General features: G+C 32.9%; 2 protein-coding genes across 3 annotated transcripts; one reads left to right on the forward strand and one right to left on the reverse strand.

Annotated features, from left to right (window-relative positions):
* The first annotated feature begins 401 nt into the window (after positions 1–401).
* LOC107863147 (probable inactive purple acid phosphatase 1) lies at positions 402–8,454 on the forward strand. 2 transcript variants are annotated; one of them, XM_047409417.1, is made up of 13 exons: positions 402–607; positions 1,737–1,921; positions 2,125–2,216; positions 2,600–2,666; positions 2,774–2,896; positions 3,399–3,491; positions 3,667–3,796; positions 4,281–4,362; positions 5,067–5,199; positions 6,558–6,763; positions 6,849–6,974; positions 7,205–7,514; positions 7,731–8,454. In XM_047409417.1, exons 2-13 carry the CDS (start codon positions 1,754–1,756, stop codon positions 8,034–8,036), a joined length of 1,836 nt encoding a protein of 611 aa, XP_047265373.1. In that variant the 5' UTR covers positions 402–607; positions 1,737–1,753; the 3' UTR covers positions 8,037–8,454. The 2 variants fall into 2 exon arrangements, with proteins under 2 accessions (XP_047265373.1, XP_047265374.1); XM_047409418.1 differs by lacking the exons at positions 2,125–2,216; positions 2,600–2,666; positions 2,774–2,896 and having other exon boundaries at positions 449–607.
* A 1,586-nt stretch (positions 8,455–10,040) lies between these two features.
* Positions 10,041–13,987, reverse strand: LOC107863146 (abscisic acid receptor PYL8). The gene is made up of 3 exons (XM_016708948.2): positions 13,644–13,987; positions 12,007–12,222; positions 10,041–10,690 (listed from the first exon to the last, which is right to left on the reverse strand). Exons 1-3 carry the CDS (start codon positions 13,767–13,769, stop codon positions 10,472–10,474), a joined length of 561 nt encoding a protein of 186 aa, XP_016564434.1. The 5' UTR covers positions 13,770–13,987; the 3' UTR covers positions 10,041–10,471.
* Positions 13,988–27,138: the final 13,151 nt, after the last annotated feature.

Raw genomic sequence — 27,138 nt, forward strand, 5'->3', positions numbered from 1 at the left:
ATCGTTCAAGTGACTTTATTTTTTCAACTTGGGGACATTGTGGAATCCACTTATCCCCTTTTTAATTAAAAACTTGGGAGGGGACTTTAGATTAAAAGGAACAAACAAGTAAATATCTTTGTTTCAACAATTTTATGCAGTTGTCAAATAACTTTGATAGTTGTTCAACAACTTTGCAAAATTCTACAACTATCAAAGTTGTCGAACAATATTGTAAAGTTGTTCAACAATTGTGCGAAATTGTTTGATAACTTTGTCAAGTTATTTAACAACAATGTGCAAAGTGATTGAGACAATTAATGCAATTTATTCAAAAATTTTATTTTTTTAACTTAATAATATTATGGATCCATTTATTTATTTTTTTAATTAAAGAGTTGAGAGGGTCATTTTTGTCACTTGGGAGGTCAATGGACTCATTTTTCTCAGAATTCTTGGCATCACTAAATGTCAATCATTATCAGTCGCTTACACGTAATGCCTCAATCTTCTCCTTGTATTTTAAGCCTTTCTTGCTCTCTTAGTAAAGCTGCTAAAAACATTGAGCTTTATGGATTTGTTCCCACATGCTACTTAAATTTTTATCTTGAATTGTAAGTAGCTTCAGGTCAGTAACCTCTTCTTCTTTCTACTTGAACTTAATGATTCTTGGCTTCTTGATCTATTTATTTGCTTTGTTGGATACATACATAACTGTTTGTCACTATGTTGATTGTTCTGTGATGTATTTGTTGTTGGTGTGCTACTAAGTAATAAGTCCCAAAAAGCTGTGCAGGCTTGGCCCATAAGGAATTACACCTTGTTACAAGTGTACTTTGGACTAATTGAGCTAACAGTTTTTTTTTCTCTTTGAGATCAATCAATCTAGCTACACATCAATCCGAAACTAGTTGTGAAGGAATTCAATATTCCAAGAATTTATTATAGTTAGACTAATTTAAACTGGGCTATCAATCTACCTTATTCCTCCTTTATATTTGGGACTGGATGTGCTAGCAAAAATTAAATTTTTTAATGAAAGGACAGTCTTTTATCTTTAAAGGAGTGAGATGGGGTGAATGCTAACTTGTTGAGTCCCTCATCCTTCAGGGTTTGAGATCATCCGTCTCTTTATATGGACTTTTGTAGTTAGAATTAGGGCCAAGGTCTATTTCCTTATCACAGTATCGAGCCAAGCCTTGAAAACAACCTTTGACAGAAATGCAAGTTAAGGCTGCGTACAATACACTCTTGTGGTGGGGCCCTTCCCCGGACTGTGCACATAGCGGAAGCTGTAGTGCGTCGGGCTGCCTATTTTTTGTAAATATCAAGCCAAGCCCAACCTATTCATGGTTTACTTGATGTTAGGACCACATCTTATAATGTCTATGGTTCTGATGTCCAGTCGTGCAGGGGGTTTGAGTCCCAAAATGGTTGGGGCTTGTATCATTTGTCCCTTTATATGGTCTTGGACGATACTCACCTCTTGAGTTAGCTTTTGGGGTTGAGTTGGACCCAAGGTCCATTTTCTTATTAGTGGAAAGTTGAAGTACTTAGCATCTTTTATTTTCTTTTTTAGGGTCCAAGGGGGGAGTTATACTTGGTTTCACTTTCGATTATATGAAAGGCGTAAATGGTGTTGATAGTTGATACTTGTTTTATTCATGTTATTAGTTTCTGACAGACATCTTATCTTCATTGATGGATGCTAAATTTGTCCTTGATTTTCTGTTCTAATCAAGACTGTTTGGTTTCAGATTTTGCGGTGGATGCAATGGGAACTTTAGTAGCTTTACTTTCAGTTATGTTGACTCTGGTTAGCCTGCAAGGAGTAACATGTCATGGGGTGCAGCCTCTTTCAAGGATTGCAATTCATAAGACTGTTCTTGCCCTTGACAGTCATGCTTCTATTAAAGCTACTCCTTCAGTTCTCGGGGTTAATGTAAGCTCCAATAGCTTTTTCTTACTGGCACATGTATACCATTCAGGGAAAACTAGTTGATGCCATAAAGCAAGTATGTCGAGCAAGGGAATAAGTTAAATTTTCTAATGGTCTCTAATAAACAATGCCATGTGGTCTAGATTTGTGAATGAGAAGATACAAAGTCTCTCCATTCATAGTTTAAATTTCCATTCAAATTGCAGGGGCAAAACAAAGAATGGGTTGTTCTAGAGTATAGCGTTTCAAATCCCTTGACCGATGATTGGATTGGGGTATTTTCTCCTGGCAATTTCAGGTAGAAATCATGTAGTTATCACTTCAATCAAACTATTGCATGGTCGTGATAAATGATATTGTTGGCAATACGAAGTGAATATTAAAAAGTTGGGAGTGCATCCTTTTACTTCTTTATGGTACTAACCAGTATGATTTCCTACTTACTAATAGCTTTCACATTTTCCTCATTCTTAACCATCTCTTTGGTGGTATCTTATAACTAGAAGTTCATAAATGCAGTCTCTTTTTTCCTAAATGAACTGCTACCTAAACATTTGACTGAAAAAACTAAATTCTGAATCCCTTTGAGAATATAACTAGTGAAGTTTTGATAAAATCATGTCAAATATGATGGCTTTAATTTGTTATTCAACATATAACTGTGCTATTTCTTTTGGTTAGTGAATCTAGTTGCCTCCCTGAAAATCCCAGAACGTTTCCACCATTTCTGTGTACGGCGCCTATAAAGGTTGGTGTTTTGCGCAGTCTAATTAGATTTGGTTCCAGAAGTTTCTCTTGAGTGAAAGGATAAAGAGTAATCATGGTTGTCCCACTACTTGCATTTTTACCGTGCAGTATCAATATGCCAGTTACTCTAGCCCTCACTACAAAGACACAGGGAAAGGATCATTAAAGCTTCAATTGATTAACCAGAGATCAGACTTTTCATTTGCCTTGTTTTCTGGTGGAATCTTCAGTGTATGTTCATAGCTTTCTCATGCTTGTCAATTCTGTCCAGAGTATTTTTGCACTGAATGCAAGTTTATGTAACTTGCCATCACTACTTTGTTCTTCTCCTCAAGAATATCTAACGTGCGCTTTAAATAATCTCAATCAATTACAAATTGTTATCTGGACCGAACTTTCTCTGATATATTGATTTTCTTCCCTTTGTAGACAAGTTAAACAATTTTCTGATCCATTTTTTCTTTGAATTCAATTTTGCAAAACTCAAAGCTTTCAGGAATTTGGAACCTAAATAGAGTAGTTATATATCAAAGCATGTTTGTTTGTGGTTATGTTCATTGTATAAATATCTTCAACTTTATAGTATGTTGCTTTCATCTGTCTGTTTCTGTATGTGGATTAGCTTCTATTCCTCTTCCACTGTTTAGGCTTTTGCTTTGTTTTCATTTAACATATCCAGTAGGTGACTTTGTACTGATCTCATTTTACCTTAATTTGTCTCCTTATCCAACAGCCAAAGCTGGTGGCTGTATCAAACATAGTTGCCTTTGCAAATCCAAATGCACCAGTATACCCACGTTTAGCACAAGGAAAGATATGGAATGAAGTAAGTGTCCATTTTCCCTACGTACAGAGGTCAAAATAAGCTTTTAGCAGCTTAATATTTGTTTTTACTTTCCCTGGGCAGGTTATGTTATGTTAATTGAATTGGAAATTGCTTTTGTGTACTAGGATGTAGTCACACAAATAAGTCAAGGAAATAACCTTCTTTAAACTTTCAGATGACTGTGACTTGGACAAGTGGATATGGGATCAATGAAGCAGAGCCTTTCGTGGAATGGGGTCCGAAGGGAGGACAACAAAGCCGTAGTCCAGCTGGGACATTGACATTTGACCGTAGCAGCATGTGTGGTGCGTTGGACTCCTTTTTATTTGATTATATTTTTCGTTAAGGAGTAGAACCGGGTTAATTCATGACTAACCGCTTAATGGAGTTAATTGGAAAGAGCCAACTGATAAGTTGTAACTCTTGTAAGAGCATCAACATGAAAAGAATATCATAAGGTAAAGCATAGGTATGATGAACATATATTCTAATTCCACACTGTAGATCACCTTCTATGTTTATTGTACATAAAATAATCTAGAAACATGTACTTGGAACATAAGATATTACCCCACGAGAATCAGTGTACTCGTTTTGATAATGTTGCTTTTGGATGAGAGTTGACATGTCATGATCTAACTTTAGACTTCTGAGTTCTGTCTTTTGGTTCTTACATCTAGGAAGCTAGCAGAATTTTGGATGGTATTCAAAGCTATAAAAGATGTCTAATTGTGTCAAATGTTATGGTGGATCAACAGTGGCGTTTCTCATATATGATGCCACTTTCAGGTGCACCAGCACGAACTGTTGGATGGCGTGATCCTGGATTCATCCATACCAGTTTCCTAAAAGAATTGTGGCCAAATAAACTGTATGTTTTCTATCCTCATTTTGATTTTTTTTTTTTTGAAAAAGGAAGAAAAGTATGTTTTTTCCCCTTGTTTGTGCGAGAACTTCATACAGATTGGCATAGATGTTCATACTTCCATAGAACATTGAGAATTGTTTTTGGGCATGCGTACTTCTTCAATTAGGCAAGCATTGGTTTCTGTGAGACCTAGCTTAGGATAAAAATCCCACATAGGCAAAACACAAGAGAGATGTTGGATATATTAGTAAGCAGTCCTTACACCCTAGTGACGCGTTTTAAAACCATGCGAGCCCAGGCCCCGAGCGGACAACATCGCTAGCAAACTGGGACGTTCAACTGAGTTTAGGCAAATCCCGGTAAGGCGGGCCAAATCTCAGTGCTGAGTCTAGGCAAATTCCATGCAATGGGGCGAACCTCAATGAGGACGCTGAGTCCATAAGAGCTGGTGTATGTGACTAACTAGTGATGCGTTTCAAAGCCGTGCGGGCCTAGGCTTAGAGCGGACAATATCACCAGCGGGCGACCGTTACAATTTCCACTTAACATTCCTAAACTCAATGTCAAGATGTTGTACTTTTTAAATGAAATTAACTTCATTATATTTATAGACGAGTTCGACCTAGTACCTTTTATAGAACCGTGAAGTGTCATATTTTATTTTAGTTGGTGAAATTCCGGATCATGCTGCATCTTGGCCTTTGCAGGTATACCTACAAGCTTGGTCATAGATTCTTAAATGGCACATATATCTGGAATCAGATGTATCAGTTTAAATCATCTCCTTATCCTGGTCAAAACTCTATACAACGTGTTGTCATTTTTGGAGACATGGGAAAGGTTTGTAGTCTCTTCAGATTCAGTTAGACTTGAAATTTATCTTTCACATGATCCTGATAGCATTTAATTATCTGGAAAGCTCATAATATGCTTTCATTACTAATTTGTATTCCTTGGTTATGACATGCATTATCATGAATTTTCTTTCTTTTTGTGCTGCTTCATGTTATTTGATTACCAATTGTGAAGCTTTTGTTATCATTCCATATGGATTATCAAGTTCATGGGGGAGGGGAGCCAGGAAAAGCTTTTATCAATAGCAGAGTAGCATAAGAATGCAAATAGTGAAGTGTAAACTGCTTTCAGAGGAAGGTAAGAGAATGAGGGGAAAGGAAAATGACAATATGTTGCACTGGTCAATTGGTTTGGCACTGATAGAAGGGGACAAGTTTGGTGCAACTCCACATTTGATCCAACTGGCTTTTTAGGAGTCAAGGTGGACAGCTCAACTAGTTGAGGCCGATAGTTGTTATTATTCTCGTTTGTGATGGCGCTACTTGAATGCACGAATATGGAAAAGCACAGAATTGTGATCATTTGGTATCTGTATGTAGTTCAAACAGAATTTGAAGGCTCCTAGTTATGCATGCAATTGAAAATCTGGAAAGCTGCAGGGATGACAAAAAGAGCATGGTTTTCTGTGTTGCATGGATAAAGGGACCCAAGAGACGAGTGTCTTCTCTTAGGTTTCTTTCTCCTGCGCCCGTCATTTTCAATTAGTTGAGTTGGTAGCCTTGGGTTCAAGTTTTAAAAGAATCTGAATCACCTTTGTTAAAAATAGATTACCACCAGAGCAATTAAATTCTATGATTTCGGCAAGTAGATTTGCCTTTTATCTCCACTGTTGCATATTCAATATCAAAAGATCATGCTAACTATACCAACTGATAAGCAAACAATTTTGAAGTACAAAGAAAATTGTGGTTAGTTTGCATATGATGAATCGTCTATTGATAGTAGTAAATCCTCAAAGGCCATCTTATCTCAGTCTGGGACATGCTTAATTTTGACCTAGTGATCCATGTCAAGTTGATTGAAGTTATTTTAGCTCAACTTACTCAGTACTTCACGTTAAAAGAGGTTAGTTCTGTCAGTCTAATGTTTAATAGTGACATAAGTAAAATGCAGATGTCAGTTTGGTAGTTCTTTATTCCTAGGAATAAATTGGAAACTAGACAAGTATGATAGTTTTTGTGAACAGTATTTTCCTCGTTCAAGGACCAATTTCAACTTTTGTGATATTTTTCTATTCTGTGTCTGCTTTCCTTTACAAAATCATAGATCAAACCGCATTCTGAAGTTAACTATTTTGGTCAGGTTGATCATGTAATGATCTGCTTCATCTTTCCAAACTGCAGGATGAAGCTGATGGATCCAATGAATATAATCAATTTCAACCTGGCGCGCTGAACACTACCAATCAGCTTATTAATGATTTAAAGGACATTGACATTGTATTCCACATTGGCGATATCTGTTATGCCAATGGCTACATTTCACAGTGGGATCAGTTTACTTCTCAGATTGAGCCAATTGCTTCAACTATACCTTATATGCTTGCAAGGTATGCTGCAGTTCTACGTAGAACCTTGTTGAACATTTAAGAATTTTCTGCTTGCTTTGGGTAAATTCTTAACTTCGTTCTGCAGTGGCAACCATGAGCGTGACTGGCCCGGTACGGGATCATTTTATGGGAACATGGATTCAGGTGGAGAGTGTGGAGTTTTAGTTCAAAATATGTTTTATGTTCCCACAGAAAACAAGGATAAGTTCTGGTATGGTGATTGTTCCTATCTGATTATTTCATTTCTATAGGTACTTTTTCCAACGTATAATCATCACTCGACTATGAACCTCACTGTATCTGTGATTGCCAATCATTTTTCTATTCATGGAATATAATCTTTTGAAGAATGTCATTTCACCTGCCGCTCCACTAGTTATCCTTCTGTGTCCAACAGTTCTTTGATATACTTTTTGCAATGTTCTTGTTTTCTTCTGTCAGGTATTCTACCGACTATGGTATGTTCCGGTTCTGCATAGCTGATACAGAACACGACTGGAGGGAGGGAACTGAGCAATATAACTTCATTGAACACTGCCTGGCATCTGTAGACAGGCAAAAACAACCGTGGCTGATCTTCCTTGCTCATCGGGTACTCGGCTATTCTTCAGATTCTTCTTATGCTGATGAAGGATCTTTTGCAGAGCCCATGGGTAGGGAAAGCCTTCAAAAACTCTGGCAAAAGTATAAAGTTGATATAGCCATATTCGGCCATGTTCATAACTATGAGAGGACGTGTCCCATCTACCAGGTACATCTGGAACTTCCAAATTTAATCATTGTAACGGAAGCTCAAATATTAGGATGTTATTTTACCTAACATTCGACAGTTAGTGGCCGTACGGTATAGCAGACAACAAATATTAGGATGTTTCCACGCATCATATTTACATTATTTCTGACATGAAATGGTTCCACTTTCGTTTATTTGGCTGATGTAAAGATGACGCTTCCTTGTTTACTGCAGAACATTTGTACAAACAACGAGAAGCGCTTTTATAAAGGTGGCTTGAATGGTACTATACATGTTGCTGCTGGAGGAGCTGGAGCAAGCCTTTCGGATTTTACCCCCATCCAAACTAAATGGAGCATCTTCAGGGATTATGACCATGGATTTGTGAAGTTGACAGCATTTGATCATTCAAATCTGTTGTTCGAGTACAAAAAGAGCAGTGATGGTAAAGTCTACGACTCCTTCAGGATATCACGAGACTATAGAGACATACTGGCCTGCACAGTCGACAGCTGCCCAAGCATGACCCTTGCATCTTGATCAATCAAGGTAAATGCATGATGCAGTTCAATTCTGGCGTGCCATACAGTCCAGTATATTTTTAAGCATCAAATCTACTGTATCAAAAAGTAAAAAGGGTCAAGGCTTATTTCTGCAAATATGATATGAAACCATCCGTCTTCTGCTCATCATTTACCTGATGCCTTAATGGTTGAATCATACGAAGATTGCGATAAATTTCAAATTCTGGTATACTGTATACGTCAAAGCATTCCACATCAACAGCTGATAACGACCTTATGGTATTTTCTCTTGAATTATTCCAGAATAAATTCAGAGAATTTTTCATGATTTACACCTTACTGTATAGTTGTAGTATTGTTTTCAAGGGTTCAGATGATATTGCTGAACACTTCTTCTCCTGATCAATAAAAGAACTGTGGAATCATCTCTGTCATTTGTTTTCTTTTTCTATGGTAAATGTGAATAGCTAACAATTACTGCCAATTTTTAACACTAAAAGTTAGAGAAAAGTAGCTTTAGATCTAGGGTGTCCTGAAAATTATTTTCCATAAAAATAAGTAAGTTAATTATTGTGCCAAAAGATATCATCCGAAAAGCATTTATATACAATCTAGACAAATATTATGAAAAGTGGAGGTGGGGGTTGCGGTCTGGGGTGGTGAAGATGAGGGCAACAAAGGTGGGAGTGAAGATGAGGTGTACTGGAGGATGAGATGACACAATCAATGACAAATGACACTTAAAACATATTTTTTCTACTTCCGTTACAAAAGTCATTTTCCTCGTCTTTTAACAATAACATATCCCGTGTATTCCCACCTAGTGGGGTTTGGGAAGGGTAGAGTGTACGCAGACCATACCACTACCTCAGGAGAAGTAGAGAGGTGGTTTCTGATAGACCCTCGACCCGCTAGCCACAAGATGATACTAATGCCACAAGATACTCCTAAACTATATATTCGAAATTATAGACAACCCACAACCCACGAGCAAGCAACTTCAGAAACAAATAAGAAACGCCCCCTACTGCGATCGACGCCCTCTCACCCCCTAACCCTCTACCCTAATCCGCATTCTTCACACCTTCCTATCAAGAGTCATGTCATTCGTAAGCTGTAACTGCTCCATATCATGCCAATCATCTCCCTCCAATATTTCTTCGGCCTACCCCTACCCCGCCTAAAATCATCCATAGCTCACACCTCCGCACTGGAGCATCAGATCCCTTCCTCATCACGTGCCCGAACCAACGTAACCTCACTTCTCGCATCTTGTCCTCCACCGTAGTCACTCTCACCTCCCGAATAATCTCATTCCTCACCTTATCTTTCCTGGTATGACCACACATCCAACGCAACATCCTCATCTCCGCCACCTTTTAACTTTTTAATGTGAGAGTTTTTAACTAGCCAACACTCCGCTCCATACAACATAGCCAGGTAGAACTTACCTTTAAGTTTCTGTTATTTGAATTAAGATTTCAAGTGCAAGCACATGAACCGGATACACTTGGGAGTCCATGGCATAGGTGACTAGTACGAATGATAACCGATCAACAGGGCAATAGGAAGAACAATTACCAACAGTTAACTAACTGCATGTTACATAATACATAAGCAACCCACAAAGGTTTTTCAGGTGCTTGCATGAGCATAAATGGCCGTTAACCGCAAGCTTACATGCAATTTCACTGCTTGCAACTTTGCGACCAGAAAGACTCAACGCAATAAACATGCTCATTGCAAGAACCTTGCAGAGTCACATGACTGGCTAACAACAGTTACGAGTCTTCATGTGATTAATGGATAAATAACAACATACTCAATACAATCTCACAAGTGAGATCTAAGGAGGGTAGAGTATACGCAAACCTTATCCCCTACCTTGTCAGGTAGAGAGGCTGTTTCGGAAAAGACTGATCAATGATATCAATGATAAATAACAACAAACAAATAAGAATGTTTGCAGATCTAGAGCATTTCTCTATAACTAGTCTGTACAGCATTAGCTCATAGACTGTAGGAGCCTCAAAATATGCTTCTATTCAGTAAATAGAGTTTTTCCCTGTACCCCACACCATTGTTTACTGCAAATAGAGACCACAAATGCGAGTGAAAAGACACAGGCTACAAACTCAAGACCCTGGAACAACACTAAACTGAGACAAGTGGCATACCGTTATCAAAATTCTAAGAATCGAAACAAGCTAGTCTTTTCATCCATTTACAGGGTGTCTACAAATCCTTGTAAAATCTGTGGTTCTGAGACACTACAAACAACGAGTAATATGACTGAACCCTAAGCATACACTGCAAAAGAAAAAGGTAGAGCACCAGTGGGAAGCACCGGGGATTATAAAAGAGCAGCCACATACAGTCCGCCTCCAAAGCCTCAGGAGAATTAACAGCCTTGAGGAAGCTTCATCCTTAGTGAAATAACCTTCAGAACATTTAGACCTGATCAATGGGTTCTGTCCTGTCCTGCACAGCAAGCCTCTCTGAAACATCAGCAAGTGATTTTAGGTTGCAATTGATCAATGCTTCAACAAAATAACACGTCTCGTCTTTGGTGTTTCCTTCGGGCACGTCCACCACAAATGATTCAATTACTAAGGTCCCAGGTCTTCCATCGATCACCTCGGGGTGGAGAGATATGATTGAGGAGTAGTTCTGGAAAAGATTAAATAGAAAAAATGAGATAAGGGCAAAATACAGTGCAGAATATTTAAATGAATGCAGTGAAAACAATACATAGGTCGGAAGCAACCACAAGTATCTTTCCCCCCCTCCCTCACTCCCTCTTCCTCTCTCTCAGCAAGAGCAAACTAACCTATCATGTTTAGCCTGCTTAGTCAGAAGAAGATCATTCCTAGTGATTTCTTCAAAAAAAATTCAATTACATAATTACGCTTGCCTTCGCAGGATATGACATCACAATCATAGAGCATTCAATTACAATAATCCGTATTCCAATAAAAAAAGCGTTTCTCTAAGTACAAGATTTTCACAAGAAACAACCTGAATATATCAACAATGTTTTTTTTTTTTTGTGTGTGTACATATATAGAGAGAGAGAGAGAGTGTGTTTGTTCTTTTTGGTGCATATATGGAAAACCATAATCGTTTTTGCTAAATCAAAGAACAAATACAGTTGGCTCTATGAAAGGACTTACATCAAGAAGATACACACTTATCTACCCTTCAAGTGCCTAACAACTGATCTATTCTCGTCAGTTCTCAACACACAAGTCAAAGGGGTCATTAAATGGTATAAACATGACATGGTACAATCAGAGAAAGTCCCTTCACGATAATTCCCAGCACCAGAGCTTAATTCAAAAAAGCATCAATCTAAAAGAGAACAAATTAATCTAATAGTTGAGAAACATGCTTAAATGCCTGCCTAGAATACCAACCTGCAATACCCTTTTTCCCTGACAAGTAGTAGGCTATTTAGAAGGAAGAGGAGTAGTAGTTTGCAAAATCAGTAGCGCAAAAATATCAATATCAGATGATTCGAGCTTCTCTGTACCTATATATGACTAAGCATTTGAAAATAACTGTAATTTTTTTTATAACCGTGGTGTCCGAGCCAGCTTTAGCGCACCTCGACTAGATCCACGGGATACCTGCCACCTCCCACCAGCAAGTGATATTAGGTAACTCTGTCCACCAAGGCTAGGACAAATGGGAAGAATCACCTAGTATTTTTTGTCTGTGCTTGGGGGGGGTTGAACCTGAGAACTCATGCTCTCAACCCACTTCGTTGACCACTAGGCTACACCCTTGTGTAAAAAAAAACTGTAAATTAGAAATCAGAAGTATATTATAAATCAAGTTAGAAGTTTAATTTGGTATTTAACTATAGTTTGGAGGCAATCTTCTACCATAGAAATGGTCATCCATTGAGAAACTAGTTGTTAAAAATCAGAAAGAATAATTGAAAAAAGAAAGAAACAACCAAAGAAGAGAGAATTGTTTAATACCCTAAGTCTGTGATCCCCGCCAATAATTCTGACACTCAAAATGTGCTCTTCATCATCAAGAAGCTCCAATCTCTCGGTACTCGTTGTTGCAGGGAGGCCAGACTTGACATCAACTTCCCTAAGACTACCAATCTCAAGATCTCCTTGCGCGATGCACCTGCTAACAAAGGGCTTGTACTTTTGTGGCTGATCAAACCGCCTAACCAATGACCAAACCTGATAAGAAGAGGAAGACCCAACAGCCATTAGGACTGGCTGAACACAAAATATAAAAAATGCAAGTCTCCTTCATGTTACCAGAGATGAATTTTGTTCTGCTTGCAGTAATATGATTTGATCCAGAAATTCAGTCAAAGTAAAAAGCACAAGGCAATTAACTAGGAGAATTATAACTGCAGACGAGTCATTTGCCCCTTTTGGATAATCAATGACCATATCAATTGCCCATGCATTTAGCCTGTTGTCTCTATTCACTATAAGCACTTGCATTAGGTAGTTCTTCAAGGAATCTTTTGGTTCACGACCTAGTTATGCAAAATTAGGTTTGCCATGGAAAGATGATAATACATGAGATGTTTTGCCGTGGATGATCATAGTTTATTACACAATTAATTAAGCAGCATGCGATGCCAAATCAAGACTTAGCTAATCCTGTTAATTCTACAACAACAACAACATATGCATATGCATACCTTACCCCTACCTTGGGAGGTAAGAGGTTGTTTCCAATAGACACTTGGCTCAAGAAAAAAAGAATTAACAGGAGTAAAGAAGTCATGTCAAAATACTATAGAACTAATCCTTGATAATTCTAATTTATGTATTCTCATTCCATGATAAGTACAATATATGGAGAGAGAGTTCGTACTTTATACCTTATACAGCATTGCATTAGCGATGAAGAGTTTTATGTTAGGATTATTTCTGATACAACTAACTAAACGAGTAGTAAGAGTCACTTTCAAGACTGGATAAAAAGCTAATAGACTGGCACTCAAAGAAGATAGCAATTTTTGCTTGACCTAAAATAGGAAACAAATTCAACTTTCCTCGGTTTCATCTTCTATACAAATTCAACCAAAACACAAAACTAAGAAGGAACCTCACCGTTCTGGCCCAAAATCAAAACCTAGTGACGTCGTACTCCTTTGATATTTCGAGTATCAAACTTCTAAGTTTTGCCGGTGAATTCGAACAAGAAGCTTTAAAATTTTTTTATTTGAAATAATACATTTGAAAACTATGTCAAAATCACAATCATTGACAACTAAAAATATACTAAAAATATATAAGAAAATTTCAGTCAAAAGAAAAACTTGATTCACTCTCGAAATTCCAACGGTGTCACATACATAGCTATGGATAGAGTATTTTCTTTTTACATAAAAAGGGGAAAACAGAACACGGATCAATACAAATCAGGAAACTGGTCACTATATCCACAAAAATGGAAAATATAACGAATCTAACGTTTTAGCTTAAAGATATTTTCTAAAAAAATAATCAATCTCGAGAAGATTAACACACAGCTGAAAATAAAATCAATCGATCTACACAAAAACAAAAATGCAAATACATTCACAACTCCACACAAAGTATATATTATATAACAAAAAAAGAGAAATAGGAAGACGAACAAGATGAACAGGTGCTCGAATGTGCTTGACTAAAAACGAACTGCATTGATTCTCCTTAGGCTGATGAAGATGATGTTTCCTTATATACTCTTTCTCCACACCGCTAAATCCATTAGCATTCATCATCGTCGTCAATATTAACGGCGGGCGTCTATTTCACTGTCCGGTGACCGTAAAATCACTCCGACGAAACTGCGCAAGTTAGCTGGTTAACGCGTATTGAAATAGCAAGTGGAGGAGTTGGACTCGGGAACTAGTCGACACCGCCATTTACAAAGAGATCTCCATTATCGATTTTATGCTGTATTTAATTATTTCACTCATCCAATATTATAACATTTTCGGAGTCTTGTTGCTCCTTGCCATTTTACGTTTTTGTCCTTGATGTTGTGAGTATTTGCTGGATGAGCCACTATTTTTGTCCATTTGTGGAGTTGAAAAGTTTGAAATTCCCATATTGTCCCCTAATGGGTACTTATTTACAGGATAGGCTACTCAGTTTCAGCTACCAATAAAAAATCTCTAACAGCAAAATAACTGTTTTTGTCTTTATTGTAAGATTTTCTTTTTTATATTTTAGCCTCGTCCTTTTTTTCCTTTGCAAGGTGTTTGGCATTGATATTGGTGTCTCAATTAATACAAACACGTATTGCAAGACTTATTTTGGGAGTAACTCTATTCACAAAATTTTTTTTATTTTTATGATTCGAATCTGAAATATCTGATTAAAGGTGAAACTTGGGGTGCGCATGAAAATCAAAATATTGAACTAAATAGAATTATTTTGATTTTTTAATTTCATTTTTTTGGGTTTTCAATTCGAATTCTCTATGGTACCAACTGTTGCTTCATTGAATTTGCTTCACTAATAAATTCACGCTTCGACTTTGATCGTTATGAACTAGTATCAAAATGACAAATGGATCTAATTTTAACGGCTGGAACAGTAACAATGAAAATGACCCCCCAAATGCCTGAACCAAAATATGTTATTGTTATGGAAACCTGTGCAATTATAGGTGGGATGTTCAGTACGATTCTTATAGTACTATTCGGGGAGTCGACAAGCTAATTTCTGTAGATGTATATTTGTAAGGTTGCCTACCTAAACCAGAAGCGGTCATAGATGCTATAGCAAAACTTTGTAAGAAAAAATCTCGAGGGGGTTAGGTCTCAACGAGTGAATCGGTGTTTTACTACTAACCACAAGTTTCATGTTCGAAGCAGCATTCATATGGAGAATTATGATCAAAGAGTTCTTTTGATTTATTTTTCTATAAATTCAATATTTTGATTTGACTTTTATGTTGACGTAATTCGATTTTCAGTTTAAATCGAAATAAAACAATGTTTTTAATATACTTTTTAAATTATAATATATATTAATATATATAATATATATTTATCATATAATATTTATAATATCTACGCTCATTAGCTATTTACACTTTAGCTACAGCTCACTATTGCCTACAACTCAAAGCCTCAAAATACAAATACATCCAACAACCGAAGTCGAAAGTTACTTTTTGCATTGATTTTTGCAACCGAAAGTTAATATATAGTCCTCCATCTGATTTTTGCATTGGAGATGATTATTCTCGTTTGTCACCTAGAAGACTTTATAAGTTTATATTATTTTTTTTTCTTAATGTAAGAAAGTTAAACTAGTTCGATTTACAAATATAATTTAGCTCATTAAATAGGCCCAAAACCGAAAAATCAAAATTATTAAATCGAAATAGAATCAAATTGAAATTTACATAAATCGAATCGAACGAACTAATGCGGTTCGTTTTTTGGTACACTTAATTTCATAACCAAAAATCAAAAAAATCGAAATAAAAAATCGAACTCTAACCGAAGTACCGAATGCCCACCCCTAGGTGGAACAATTATATCAGTACACCACAATTCATATTGGTTAACTTTGATTTATTTTTATTGTATTCTTTATTGTTATTTTCATTTATTGTTTGGATAATTTTTCTTTCTTTTTTTTTTTGTGGGGGGGGGGGGGGTGGTTATTGCCGGAATTGATATTACTACTAAAATGATTTTTTGTCATCCCGATTATTATCGTATTATCTGTTTTAAAATGAAGACTAATTTTATGTTGATCATGATTTTAATTTTTAAAATTAATAGAATAGTCAAATAAATAGTTATCACCATATCGATTTGTGCTTCTAATCTTTTATCGTGTAATTTAGTCAAATAATCTTATTTGATTATAATATATTAATTAAATACTTTTAGTTGCTGATCAGATTTATGTTCTAATGATAAGATTGAGCTAGATGATGGAGTTAATTCCTTAATTTGTTATTGAACTTGTGCAAGTATCTCGTTAAAGTAACTTTTATTTAAAAGAAATATATATTATCATTAAACTATGCACATCATTCTAAAATAAGGTAAAACTAAGAACAGTTAAAGGACCTGTTTGGAAAACCAAAAAACGTAAGTATCAAATTTCTTAAATTTCATAAGTCTCTCATCTTGCTTGTCAAAATTTGCTCTTAAGCTCTTTGAAATCTTCAAATGTTTATAAAATATAATTAATTTATTTCAATTAGGCCTCACCAAACTCAAACTTCTCTTCTCAAGCAAAGAAGGAATATAGTAACATTCTTTTAATGTTTACAGCCTCCAAAGTTAAAAACAAAGCATACTATCAAAATCATCAAATACATAGTAAACATCTTAATCCCACAACTCTAGCTATTTAAACATCATACATATTTTGATTATGCATTCCTCATCGTCTTTCTTTAGGTACTTTATCTGTTTGCCTTTTTAGTATTTTAATTTTTAAATCCTACAAAACTATAAATTAAAACACATGAGAAACGACACACAAGGTATTTAAGAAATAGCATAAGCTCGTGTAATTATTATCAAATGTATCGTATTTTCACAATACATCACTTGTTATCTCCGATCCTTGTCGTATTACCCTTCTAAAAATGAAGACTAATTAAAAAATTGTAACTAAAATCAATACTATAATTGTTAATAAGTTGAATAGACAAATAGATAATTGTACTTGCATCAATTTGTATTTTCAATCCTTTATTCATGATATTGTATCCAAACACCTAGCTTAGTTAAAATATGTCTTTTAAATATCTCCAACAAATTATTAAACCTATGCGTCAGTAATAATATCTAAAAATTACATAAACACACAATTTATGTTTTCAATATTACAAAAAATTTCAACTCCCTAAACATATTAGAAAAATCTCAACATATACACAAAATGTTATGTATATGTCGATTATGTTATGTATATTAATAAGAAGAGAGAGTAAAGTAATTCAAAAAATAGAAGAGAGTGTAATTACTTCCAAAAGGGTTGATATTTATATTATTTACACTAATAATATAGCTAAGCTAGAAACAATGTGTGGTGGTACACATCCAAGTAAAGCCCACTAATTCAGAAATCTAGTTTAATCGAGGTTCTTTTAAGGAAAAATTACAGAAAGTAACATATTTAAGATTATAATTACAATAAATAACGATACTTTTGTAAAATTACAATTTATAGCAAGAATAATATTATTTTATTCATTAACTAGACAAGTACATGTTTTACTCTCGTTACTTTACATTTTTCTATTTTCACTTCACTATTTCACCTCCTCCAAATATAGTTATATATTTTACCTTTTTGTTTCATCTTTTTTTTTTTTAACATTTTATTATTTTATTTTGTTTTTTTCTTTTTTATATTTGAAGATAATTATCTCCATGATCTTCAAAATTTTAAAATAAAACATCATTATGTCTTTCACTCTCTTATATCTCTACATTTTTTTTCTTATTAATCTTTTTCATCTTATTTTTTTATCATTTGATTTTTTTATTTTGATTTTTTTTCTTTTTCTTTTTTCTTTCCACTTTATTTTCTCTCTTCTATTTCTCTTTTTTTCCTTTTTCGTTTTTTGTTTTTTTCCTTTCTCATATATTCTTTTTCTTTTTCTATTTTTGTTTTCTTCTTTTTTTTTCTATTTTTTTTTTACATTTCTATTTCTATTTCTTCCTTTTTTTCTTTTTAACTTCTCTTTTTTCCTTTTTTTCTTTTTATATTTTTTTTTTCATTTTTTTACTCTTCTATCTGTAACTTTTGTTTTGAAAAGACAAGTATGTATATCACATACACATATTCAAAAAACATACAAAATACATAATCATACAAAGCTGGATATGTATTTACAGTACAAAACATACATATGTATCTTCATATGCATTTACAGAAATACATATCTCACTCATATGTATCTATAAACCTATAGGACACAAAATCTCTACAACACAAAGGACAACTATATACATATACATAAAGGTAATCAGAAAATACATGATACATATTTTAAACAATAAAAAAATATAAATAACTACATATGTTACCATCTAGAATGACATAGAACAGTTCAAAGACAAATCCAACACCGTACAAAATACATGTAGATATGCATTTATATATATAAAATACAAAAAATGCACATACCCCAAAAGATTTATAATACATTTGTGACATAATACTTCTGTCTAATTGCGGTTGAACTACATATTTCTTCTTGTTCATGTAGTCACCACATATATTCTTATGACAAAAAATCATGTACGGCTCCTTTGATAACATCGCCTTAATACGTTCTTCAATATCACTGACTGTGTGACATTCTATGTGTGGTGCAAACTTTGGAAATACTCTTGTCATGAATATCTGATCACGCAACATCTATAGAACAAAATAATGACATAAATTTACATTACATGTACTTTTCACAAAAATATAATACAAAATCATAGTATGAATATGTTTTTTTTTTACATAATATATATTACATTACAAAAAAATATATATAACTCTGCATATGTATTTACAGAATACATGCCTGATCCATATGTATATTACTATACAAAAAATACAAATATGACCCTGATATGTATTTACGAAATACATATCATATTTATATTAAACAGTAACAAACATAACTATATTATATATCTTCATACGTATTTGCAAAATACAAAGGTGACTCATATAAAATAATAATATATATATGGATCAAGTATGTATTCTGTAAATACATATGCAGAGCTATATGTATTTTATACAGTGTTGAATTTGTCTTTGAACTGTACATACTATGTTATTTTAGAGCGTAACATATGTACTTATTTGTTTTTTTTTTACTGTTTAAGATATGTATCATGTATTTTTTAATTATCTATATGTATATGTATATAATTATCATTTTTATTATAGAGATTTTGTGTCCTATATATTTATATAGACACGTGAGTCAGATATGTATTTTCGTAAATACACATGTAGCTATATATGTATGTTTTTAATCGTAAATACATAAATAGATCTGTATGTCTATTTATTTTGTATATTTTTTTTTTTTATATATATATATATATATATATATATATATATATATGATATAGATATTTGTCTTTTAAAAATAAAATATAGAGATAGAAGAGTAAAAAAAATAAAAAAAATAAGAAAAAACAAGAAACAAAAACAAAAGTGAAAAAGAAAAAAAGAAGAAGAAAGAGAAATAAAAATCAGGAATAGAAGTGTAAAAGTAAAAGCGAAAAAAATTTAAAAAAAGAAGAAGAAGAATAAAACAAAAAAAATATGAGAAAGGAAAAAAAGAAAACGAAAAAAGAAAAAAATAAATAAAAAACGAAAAAGGAAAAAAAGAGAGAAGTAGAAGAAAGAAAATAAAGTGAAAAGAAAAAAATGAGAAAGAAATTAAAATAAAAAAAAAGCTTAAAAAAATGAAAAAACCAACAAGAAAAAATAGTTAAAAATATAAGAGAATGATATTTCAAAATTTTAAAGATCATGAAAATAATAATTTTTCATATTTGAGTTTGATTTGGAAAAGAAATCTACTAATTTAAATAAGAGTAATTTATGAAAATTTAATTAGATGAAATAATTATTCCCTATTTAACTCAACTAATTTGAGTAAAACAAGGACAATAAATCTTGTTGTATATGTATCTGTATAGCAACAGTTTACTTAAATACAAAATATAATTATTTTTTCGTAATTATGAAACTGTTGTTATAAAAGTTACAATTAAGAGCTCTATAATTGAAATTTGGGAGTTAAGATTTTTTGTAATATTGAAAACATAAGTAATGTATTTGTGTAATTTTTAGCTTTTTAATTGGGCAAGATGATTTTTTCTAAAATGATAATTTTACACAGTCAATGGCCCATTAGATAAGTTAAGTGGGGTTGGGATGGGCAGAGGAAAGATTTTTCTAACAACTTAGAAATTATATAAATTTGAAATTTTCAAGTTTGTATTTTAAACTTTAATATTCAAATAATTAAACTCGTATGTTTCAAACAAACAATCCAAATTTAATCTAATAGTCAGGTGTTTGAACACGGATTTAAGAAAACATCAAAGCTTTAATATATGAGCTGTAAATTTTATTAAATGTAACTTTAACTTTGAGATTATTGCAATTTTAATCTGTGTTTCGAATTTTAAATTAAAAGTTATCTACTTCATGATTATTTTAGAAAATAGAAGAAAAATTCAAAGTACAATTGATGAATAAAAAATGATCAAAAGGTTTTAAATAAATTAATCATTTCATTTTTTTTTTTATTTTTTTTTTAAGTTGGTGAAAGTTTTTACGATCTTTATTCCTTTGGACGATTTGGTCAATTCCAGTGATATTATTTCTTCAAGTCTCTACGTCGCTCACTTGATTGTACTCCTTTAGGTCTTTTTTTTTTTTAAAAAAAAAAATTCCCCTCTTATCTGATTTCTAGAACATATTAGAACTTTCCAGATATCTATTCAGCGAGTATTTGTTTTCTTCCAAACCTCGTTATGTTTATAAAGAAACAAGTTATACCGTGAGAGTTTCTATAACGTTACTTTCAGACACTTTATTATAACAATCTAATTTTTAGCATAAATTTTTTATATTATATTTTATTATTTTATAACGATATTCTATTTACAATAATAATGTCGTTTGTTATAGTGGTACACTCTTTGTAAAATTACCTCTATATAACAATATAATCAAATATGATGTAATAATATTTTATAAGAAATAGTATATTATATACAAAATATTTACGGTAATCATCATTACTGTCATACATATAGTAAATTCAAGTACGAAGATTTAATTTAAAGGAAAAAAATTATATTCAAATGTGTATATTAGTTTGACTGCAATACTTATTTGTAATTACTATTTTTAACTTTGGAAGTCTCAAGAGTTTTGTTGCCTTAAACTTATGTTTTATTTGCTTGACCCTTCACTCGATAAATAAAACATTTAGGAGACGTATAGGAAAAAGTGAGTATGGTTAATTAATAGAATAGAAAATCTCTTAAATTTATTAATAAATTTTATTTAAATATTTAAAATATAAGTTATTTTAATAATTCTCATGAACACACGATAAAATACTTTTATTAGACATTGTATTTGAAATTTTAAAAATATTTTTGTGCATGTTCTCAAATATTTTTATGTAGTTAATTTAATAATATAAAATATATCTCATCTTCTCTAATTATACAAATCAGATTCAATTAGATCATTTCTAAGGTTTTGCTGCTTACTGAGACTAACGTACATAATTAAAAAAAAGTATTATATGTTAAGTTTTAACTTGTTTACCTAATGGAACTTGAAAATATACACAATTTTTTTCTAAATTATAAATTAAAAAGTGTAATATGAATATATGTTAAGTTTTAACTTGTTTACCTAATGGAACTTGAAAATATACACAATTTTTTTCTAAATTATAAATTAAAAAGTGTAATATGAATATTTATTACACAGTTAAGTGTACTATTAAACAAAATTATACGTTAAGTGTATAAATAAAATTTATTAACTAATTTAAAATACTCTATAAGTACTATTTATTAAGCTAAATAAATATAAATATTTTTAAAAAATGAATTTGCAGCCGCCGCCAGATACACTGATCTATTGGCCCTTTTGTTTTCCTTCCTTTCACTCCAAGATTGCGGCTTTGCCTAAGTTTTTTCTTTTTTTAATATACAAAAAAAAGGAAAAGTCTTCAAAAAAAAAAAAAACTATTTTTTTTTTTCTTAGTTTTCCACTCACTATCCGGTGCCCTTATTGGAGCCCTGACTAATTCGAATCGTGCATTATAGGGTCCATTAAGGAGATAACGCTCCTAACAAAATTTTCTCCATATCAAGAGGTGTTAAAATCTCACAAAAAAATTATCCTTTCTATTGAAGATTGCAGTTTTAATACCTTATATGGTTTAAATAATTCTGAGAATAAAAAAATGTTTTGATAGAGAATGTTCTCATTTTAATCAACTTTACGTAACACAAATTACAATTAATAAAAATTAAAATGCGTATATCAAACACCCGGGGATTGAAAAAACTAAAAGGAAAAGACTAATTCAAAACAGCTGCAGGGACGTTCTAGTGACAATAATGGCTAGAATAATGAAGGCATCCCTAGTTTTTTTCTGTCAGAATTCAAACTCAATCTTTAATTAGAAATAATATTGATAATTACTTACTATATTAATATTATAACAAAAAAGTCCTTACGAAATTTTCTTTTTTATTTTTGATCAACTCGACAAGACAGAATGCAGTTATCTGAGGAAAAATTGTCCTTGCACCCAATTTAAGATGAGAATTTATTTAATAAGAAAGGCAGCCGCACAAAATAATTACTACAATTATTATTTTGGAAGGAATTAGAACTTTTCCCCTAACTTTATTTCAGAAATTATCAAAAGTAGTTGAGAATTATGAAGTTGTCTTTATCTTGTCAAAGTTGCTATTCCAAGCAATGACCAATAAGATAACCCAAATTTAAGGCATGTTAGTTTGTAGGGACATAATTGGCTATGTATTTATAAAGTGGGACATAACTATGAGTGAGAGGCCAATTTCTTTAAATTTATGGTCAAGTCTACTTTATCATTGGCTGCTAAAAAGTAGAGTGAGAGATGTGAAGTGAAGTGCCCTCTTTGCTTCTTTTGACATTATTTGAAATAATTTTCTTATTTCCAGTAATTGATTTATTAAAAGTTTTTAAAAATAAAGTCTCTTAAAACTGAAAAAATTACTTTTTTTAGTCGAAGTAAGAAAAAATAATTTTTAAAAATTATATTTTGTATCGATAGCCTCTTCTCCACTTTCAACACATCCATCTTCACTCATCCTGGCCTATCTCCACTCACCTTTCATGTTTTTTGTCTAAATTATGTGTAAATAATTTTGAAGTAATATTTTTTTGTTTATGTGCATATAATATAAGAAAATAAATAAGAAATGCAATTATTTTTCAAGAAAAATTATTTTTGGGAAAAACATTTTCCTTTCTTACCGGACAAACCCTAAATTGAAGTGACGAGTGATTTAATTTTACTTTATTATATTAAAATTATTTAAATTATAATAAGGAAGTGCATAATTATATTTAAATATTTTAAACTATTTTTATAATAAAAATATAAGATATATATCGTTATTAGTGAATGCACACTATTGAGTTTTTGTTTTTTTCATCGGATGTTCTATATTCATATCGAGACTAAATTTGAATTTGTGCTGAATAGAACATCCTTTCACAAAGACGATTTAATACCCAAGACTTAGGGGTGTCAAATGAATGGATTTAAACTGAAATTGAGCAAATTAAAATAGGGCGAGTTAATAAATGTGTTCGAATGAAACCAACGCAAAAATTACTTAGATTGAAATGCGCTAAAAATGGGTTGGGTCATGACCAACCCAACTTGACCGAATAATGATCCTCTCATTCAATTCATCAGGCTCGAGTCTTCCGGTTTGACTCCCAACCTTTGGCCTCATTTGAAACCTAGAACACGAAATTCGAGACTTGTTGCTGTTAAATTATCTCCGACAGAGTCTCCGGTGGTTCACCATGTGCAGAGAAAGGAAGAAAAAGCTAAAGATGTGACTTAAAGTCTAAAGAAGAGGTGATACAAAGAAGACATAGAAGTTGATTCCTTTCCTTTATGTTGAACACGTTTATAGCCTTGCCAGGTGTATATAATCTAGAATAAGTATGGAAGGGGTATTTTAGTATAATATCATGTATATACATTTTATTTTGTGTTTTCTATAGTTTGAGTTTGTTTGGAGTTTGTTAGGATAACATAGAGCTGGCAATTTTTCTGGTGTATAAATAGGATCAGTTTGCACTGTACAGAAATAATTTTTAATGGAATGTTATTTCTCTTAAATTCTTTCATGGTATCAGAGCTTTAAGCTCACTACTCTTCCATATTTTTTTCCTAAAACACAAAAGCTATGGCTGAAACAACGACTATAAAGGATAATGCAAACAAGATCGATATCTCTCATCCCTACTTTCTATTTTCATGTGAGTCGATAGAAATGAGCCTCATAAACAACATCTTTGATGGTACCAATTATGGCAACTGGAAGAGAGGTGTCTTGATCTCCTTGTCAGCCAAAAACAAAGTAGTTTTCATTAATGAAACCTGCAAACCACCAAGAAAGGATTCAACAATGTTTGCTCAATGAACTCGTTGTAATGGCATGATCTTCTCTTGGCTATTGAACTCTTTAAGCTGAAAAATAGCTGAGAGTGTTATCTATTCATTAACTATTGTAGATCTATCGAATGAGATGGAGAGCGATATGGACAGGCAGATGGAGCTAAGCTATTTCAGCTTCAAAGAAAGCTAAACATGATCACTCAAGGATCCATTGATGTAGTATCCTACTTCACTAAATTACAGAGGATTTGGGATCAGATAAGGAGATAAACACTTTGATGACCTATTCCTGTGACTGCACTTGTGGAGCTAAGGAGCATAACCATAAAATTCTTAAAAATCAGAAGTTGATACAGTTTTTGATGAGACTCAATGAATCATACACTGCAGTGTGGGGAAACATTTTGATGTGAGGCCCTTACTAAATACAACACAAACATACTCTATCATACTACACCAAGAAACACAGCGAGAGATACATTCTAACCATGAGATAACTACTGATTTTTTTGCTTTTATGACTGAACACAAATGGATATCCTAGCACTCTCACAACTCTTAGAGGAAACCTATGAAGAATAGGCAAACATGCCAATATCAAGCAAAGAAAAGTGATATGTATTGCAGGTACTACAAGAAAACAGGACATGAGAAGGAACAATGTTATAAGATGGTCGGATTTCCAAACATTACAAAATTAACAAACAAGGAAAAGACATTTTTGGTACTCAACAAGCAAATACACTAGAGGCACATGATTTCATCAACACAGGAAAAGAGGGAAATACTCTATCAAACTCAGTTGTAAATCAAAGTTTCACGAAGGAACAATGTGAACAGATCATTCATATATTTCAGTCCATGCAGGAAGGTAGTTCCAGTACCTCAAATTTTGAGCTCAATGCAAGCGTGAACACGGCTGGTATGCAAACTGCTTGTAAAATCATTTCATCTTCTTCTTTTAAGTCTCCTAACAAATCTTGGATCATTGATTCAGGAGCAACACAATATATGACTTTTAATGAATCCTTACTGCATGATGTTATGTTCTTAAATCATCAATAATGATTCATTTACCTAACTTTCATAAAGTCCCTGTGACATGTGTAGGCAAGATAAAATTAACACATAATATTATTCTTCATGATGTTCTTCTTGTTCTTGTATTCAAACATAATTTACTCTCAGTCAGTAGAGTATATGAGCAATTTGATTGTAGTCTGACATTTATCAAAATTAGTTGTATTTTACAGGACCCTTGTTTGATGGAGGTAGCTTTTCGTGATGCCTGTACTGGTTTATATGTGCTACAAGGAGCTTCACATTCATTACAAGATAATCTAGTAAGTCCATTACTTCAATGTTTCTTTCTGATGGATTGCTTAAGTCTAGTTCTCTAGAGTCTAGTTCTTTTCCTATTCCAGTTTGTCTAAGAGCTTCATGCTCTAGTATTCAGAGTTTTGTTTATCCTGCAAATTTTAAAGATAATGAGAAAATTTTAGTTTCTAATGTTACGGTTTTATAAAATTTATGGAATGGTCGATTCGGGCACTTACCTTTAATGCTATAAATGCATTAAGGAAATATTAGCAATTAACATTACAAACAACAAAGAAATTTCTTGTACCATTTGTACTTTGGCAAGACAAACTAAAGTCCCTTTTCCTAATAGATGCATTACTTCTAGTCACTATTTTGAATTAATACATATTGACACTTGGGTACCTAGCAAAACACCTACCTATAAGGGTGAGACATACTTTCTTACTATCGTAGATGATTTCTTAAGAAGAACTTGGACTGATAGAAGTCAAAATGGTCGTCTTATCTTTTAATGACATCTTTAGAGGCCAACACCTAGAAAATCCAAACGTGGTCACCTCGAGGACACATGGGCATGCATGGAGGACCCGTTTTGAGCATAAACAAGGTCGTAAGTGGAAGATTGCTTCGAGCATTGAAGACTTGAGGACTCACGGATTTGGATAACACTTAATGGCTCATGGTTTGGTCACCTCATTAAGGGCACTTTGGTCGCTTCACTTGGCCCAAATGCACTCCATGGCTATCCCACCCATTAAGGGTATTGTTGTCATTTTTGTCTTGTCTTATAATAATATAAATAGAACATTTTAGGTCTTTTCTCATTAGTTTATGAATGATGAAATATTAAAATATTGAAAGTCCTCTCTTTGAGAGAAGAACACCTTAGTTTAGTCTTATTTAGGGCTTGAAATAGCCATTGTATTTTAGAGCTTGGAAAAGCTAGTATTGGCCTTTGCTCGAGAACAATGGATCTTATGGTGTGTTGGTTCCCTTGGCGGTCACCTTAAGAGTGTGGTGTTGATTATTACATTCATTAGGGGTTAGTGTTGAAATACACTTGGTTCTTAATCTTGTAATAATCCTTGTTTCACTATCTATCATTTTCATTCTTACAAACTTGTTGTGTTGTTCTTGTTCTCTACTCTCGATTTGTGCTTGTTCTTATTGGCCAAAATTATTGCCTTCTTATTCTTCATTTTATGTGTTGTTAAGCTAGTTTGGGTTGGCTAAAATAGGTGTCAAACACCTTGTTATCTTCTTATTCTAGTGTTGTGTTGTGAATCCGAGAGAGGTGTCCAATCGATCCAAGGATTTTAGTGATTTGTGGATTGTTTTGGAGTGTATTTGTGAACTATTTTGAGTCACTTTGTGAGCTTCTTGTTTTCTTGTATCATTTGGTATCAAAGCATGGCTTGATCTTGTTCCCACAAGATCAATCTTGGGATTGTTAGTTGAAAAATAAAAAAAAGTGTTGAAATCTAAAAAATAAAAAAAGAAGCATATCTGTCCGTTCTTGTGTTCTTGGCCGAAAGTGCATTCTTGTTGTGTCTTGGCTGATATTTTTACTTGTATTGAGTGTTTCTAGTGTTAGTTTT

The sequence above is a fragment of the Capsicum annuum genome, chromosome 3, assembly GCF_002878395.1.
Source record: "Capsicum annuum cultivar UCD-10X-F1 chromosome 3, UCD10Xv1.1, whole genome shotgun sequence".
Taxonomy (NCBI): Eukaryota; Viridiplantae; Streptophyta; class Magnoliopsida; order Solanales; family Solanaceae; genus Capsicum; species Capsicum annuum.

Excerpts from the sequence above, each read along its gene's own strand:
- LOC107863147 (XM_047409417.1), top strand. The coding sequence starts at position 1,754 with ATGGGAACTTTAGTAGCTTTACTTTCAGTTATGTTGACTCTGGTTAGC. Across the intron at positions 2,667-2,773 it reads TGTGTACGGCGCCTATAAAG|TATCAATATGCCAGTTACTC; the intron begins GTTGGTGTTTTG and ends TTTACCGTGCAG. Across the intron at positions 6,764-6,848 it reads ATACCTTATATGCTTGCAAG|TGGCAACCATGAGCGTGACT; the intron begins GTATGCTGCAGT and ends TTCGTTCTGCAG.
- LOC107863146 (XM_016708948.2), bottom strand. The coding sequence starts at position 13,769 with ATGATGAATGCTAATGGATTTAGCGGTGTGGAGAAAGAGTATATAAGG. Across the intron at positions 12,223-13,643 it reads TTCGAGCACCTGTTCATCTT|GTTTGGTCATTGGTTAGGCG; the intron begins GTTCGTCTTCCT and ends TCTTCTTATCAG. Across the intron at positions 10,691-12,006 it reads GCGGGGATCACAGACTTAGG|AACTACTCCTCAATCATATC; the intron begins GTATTAAACAAT and ends AATCTTTTCCAG.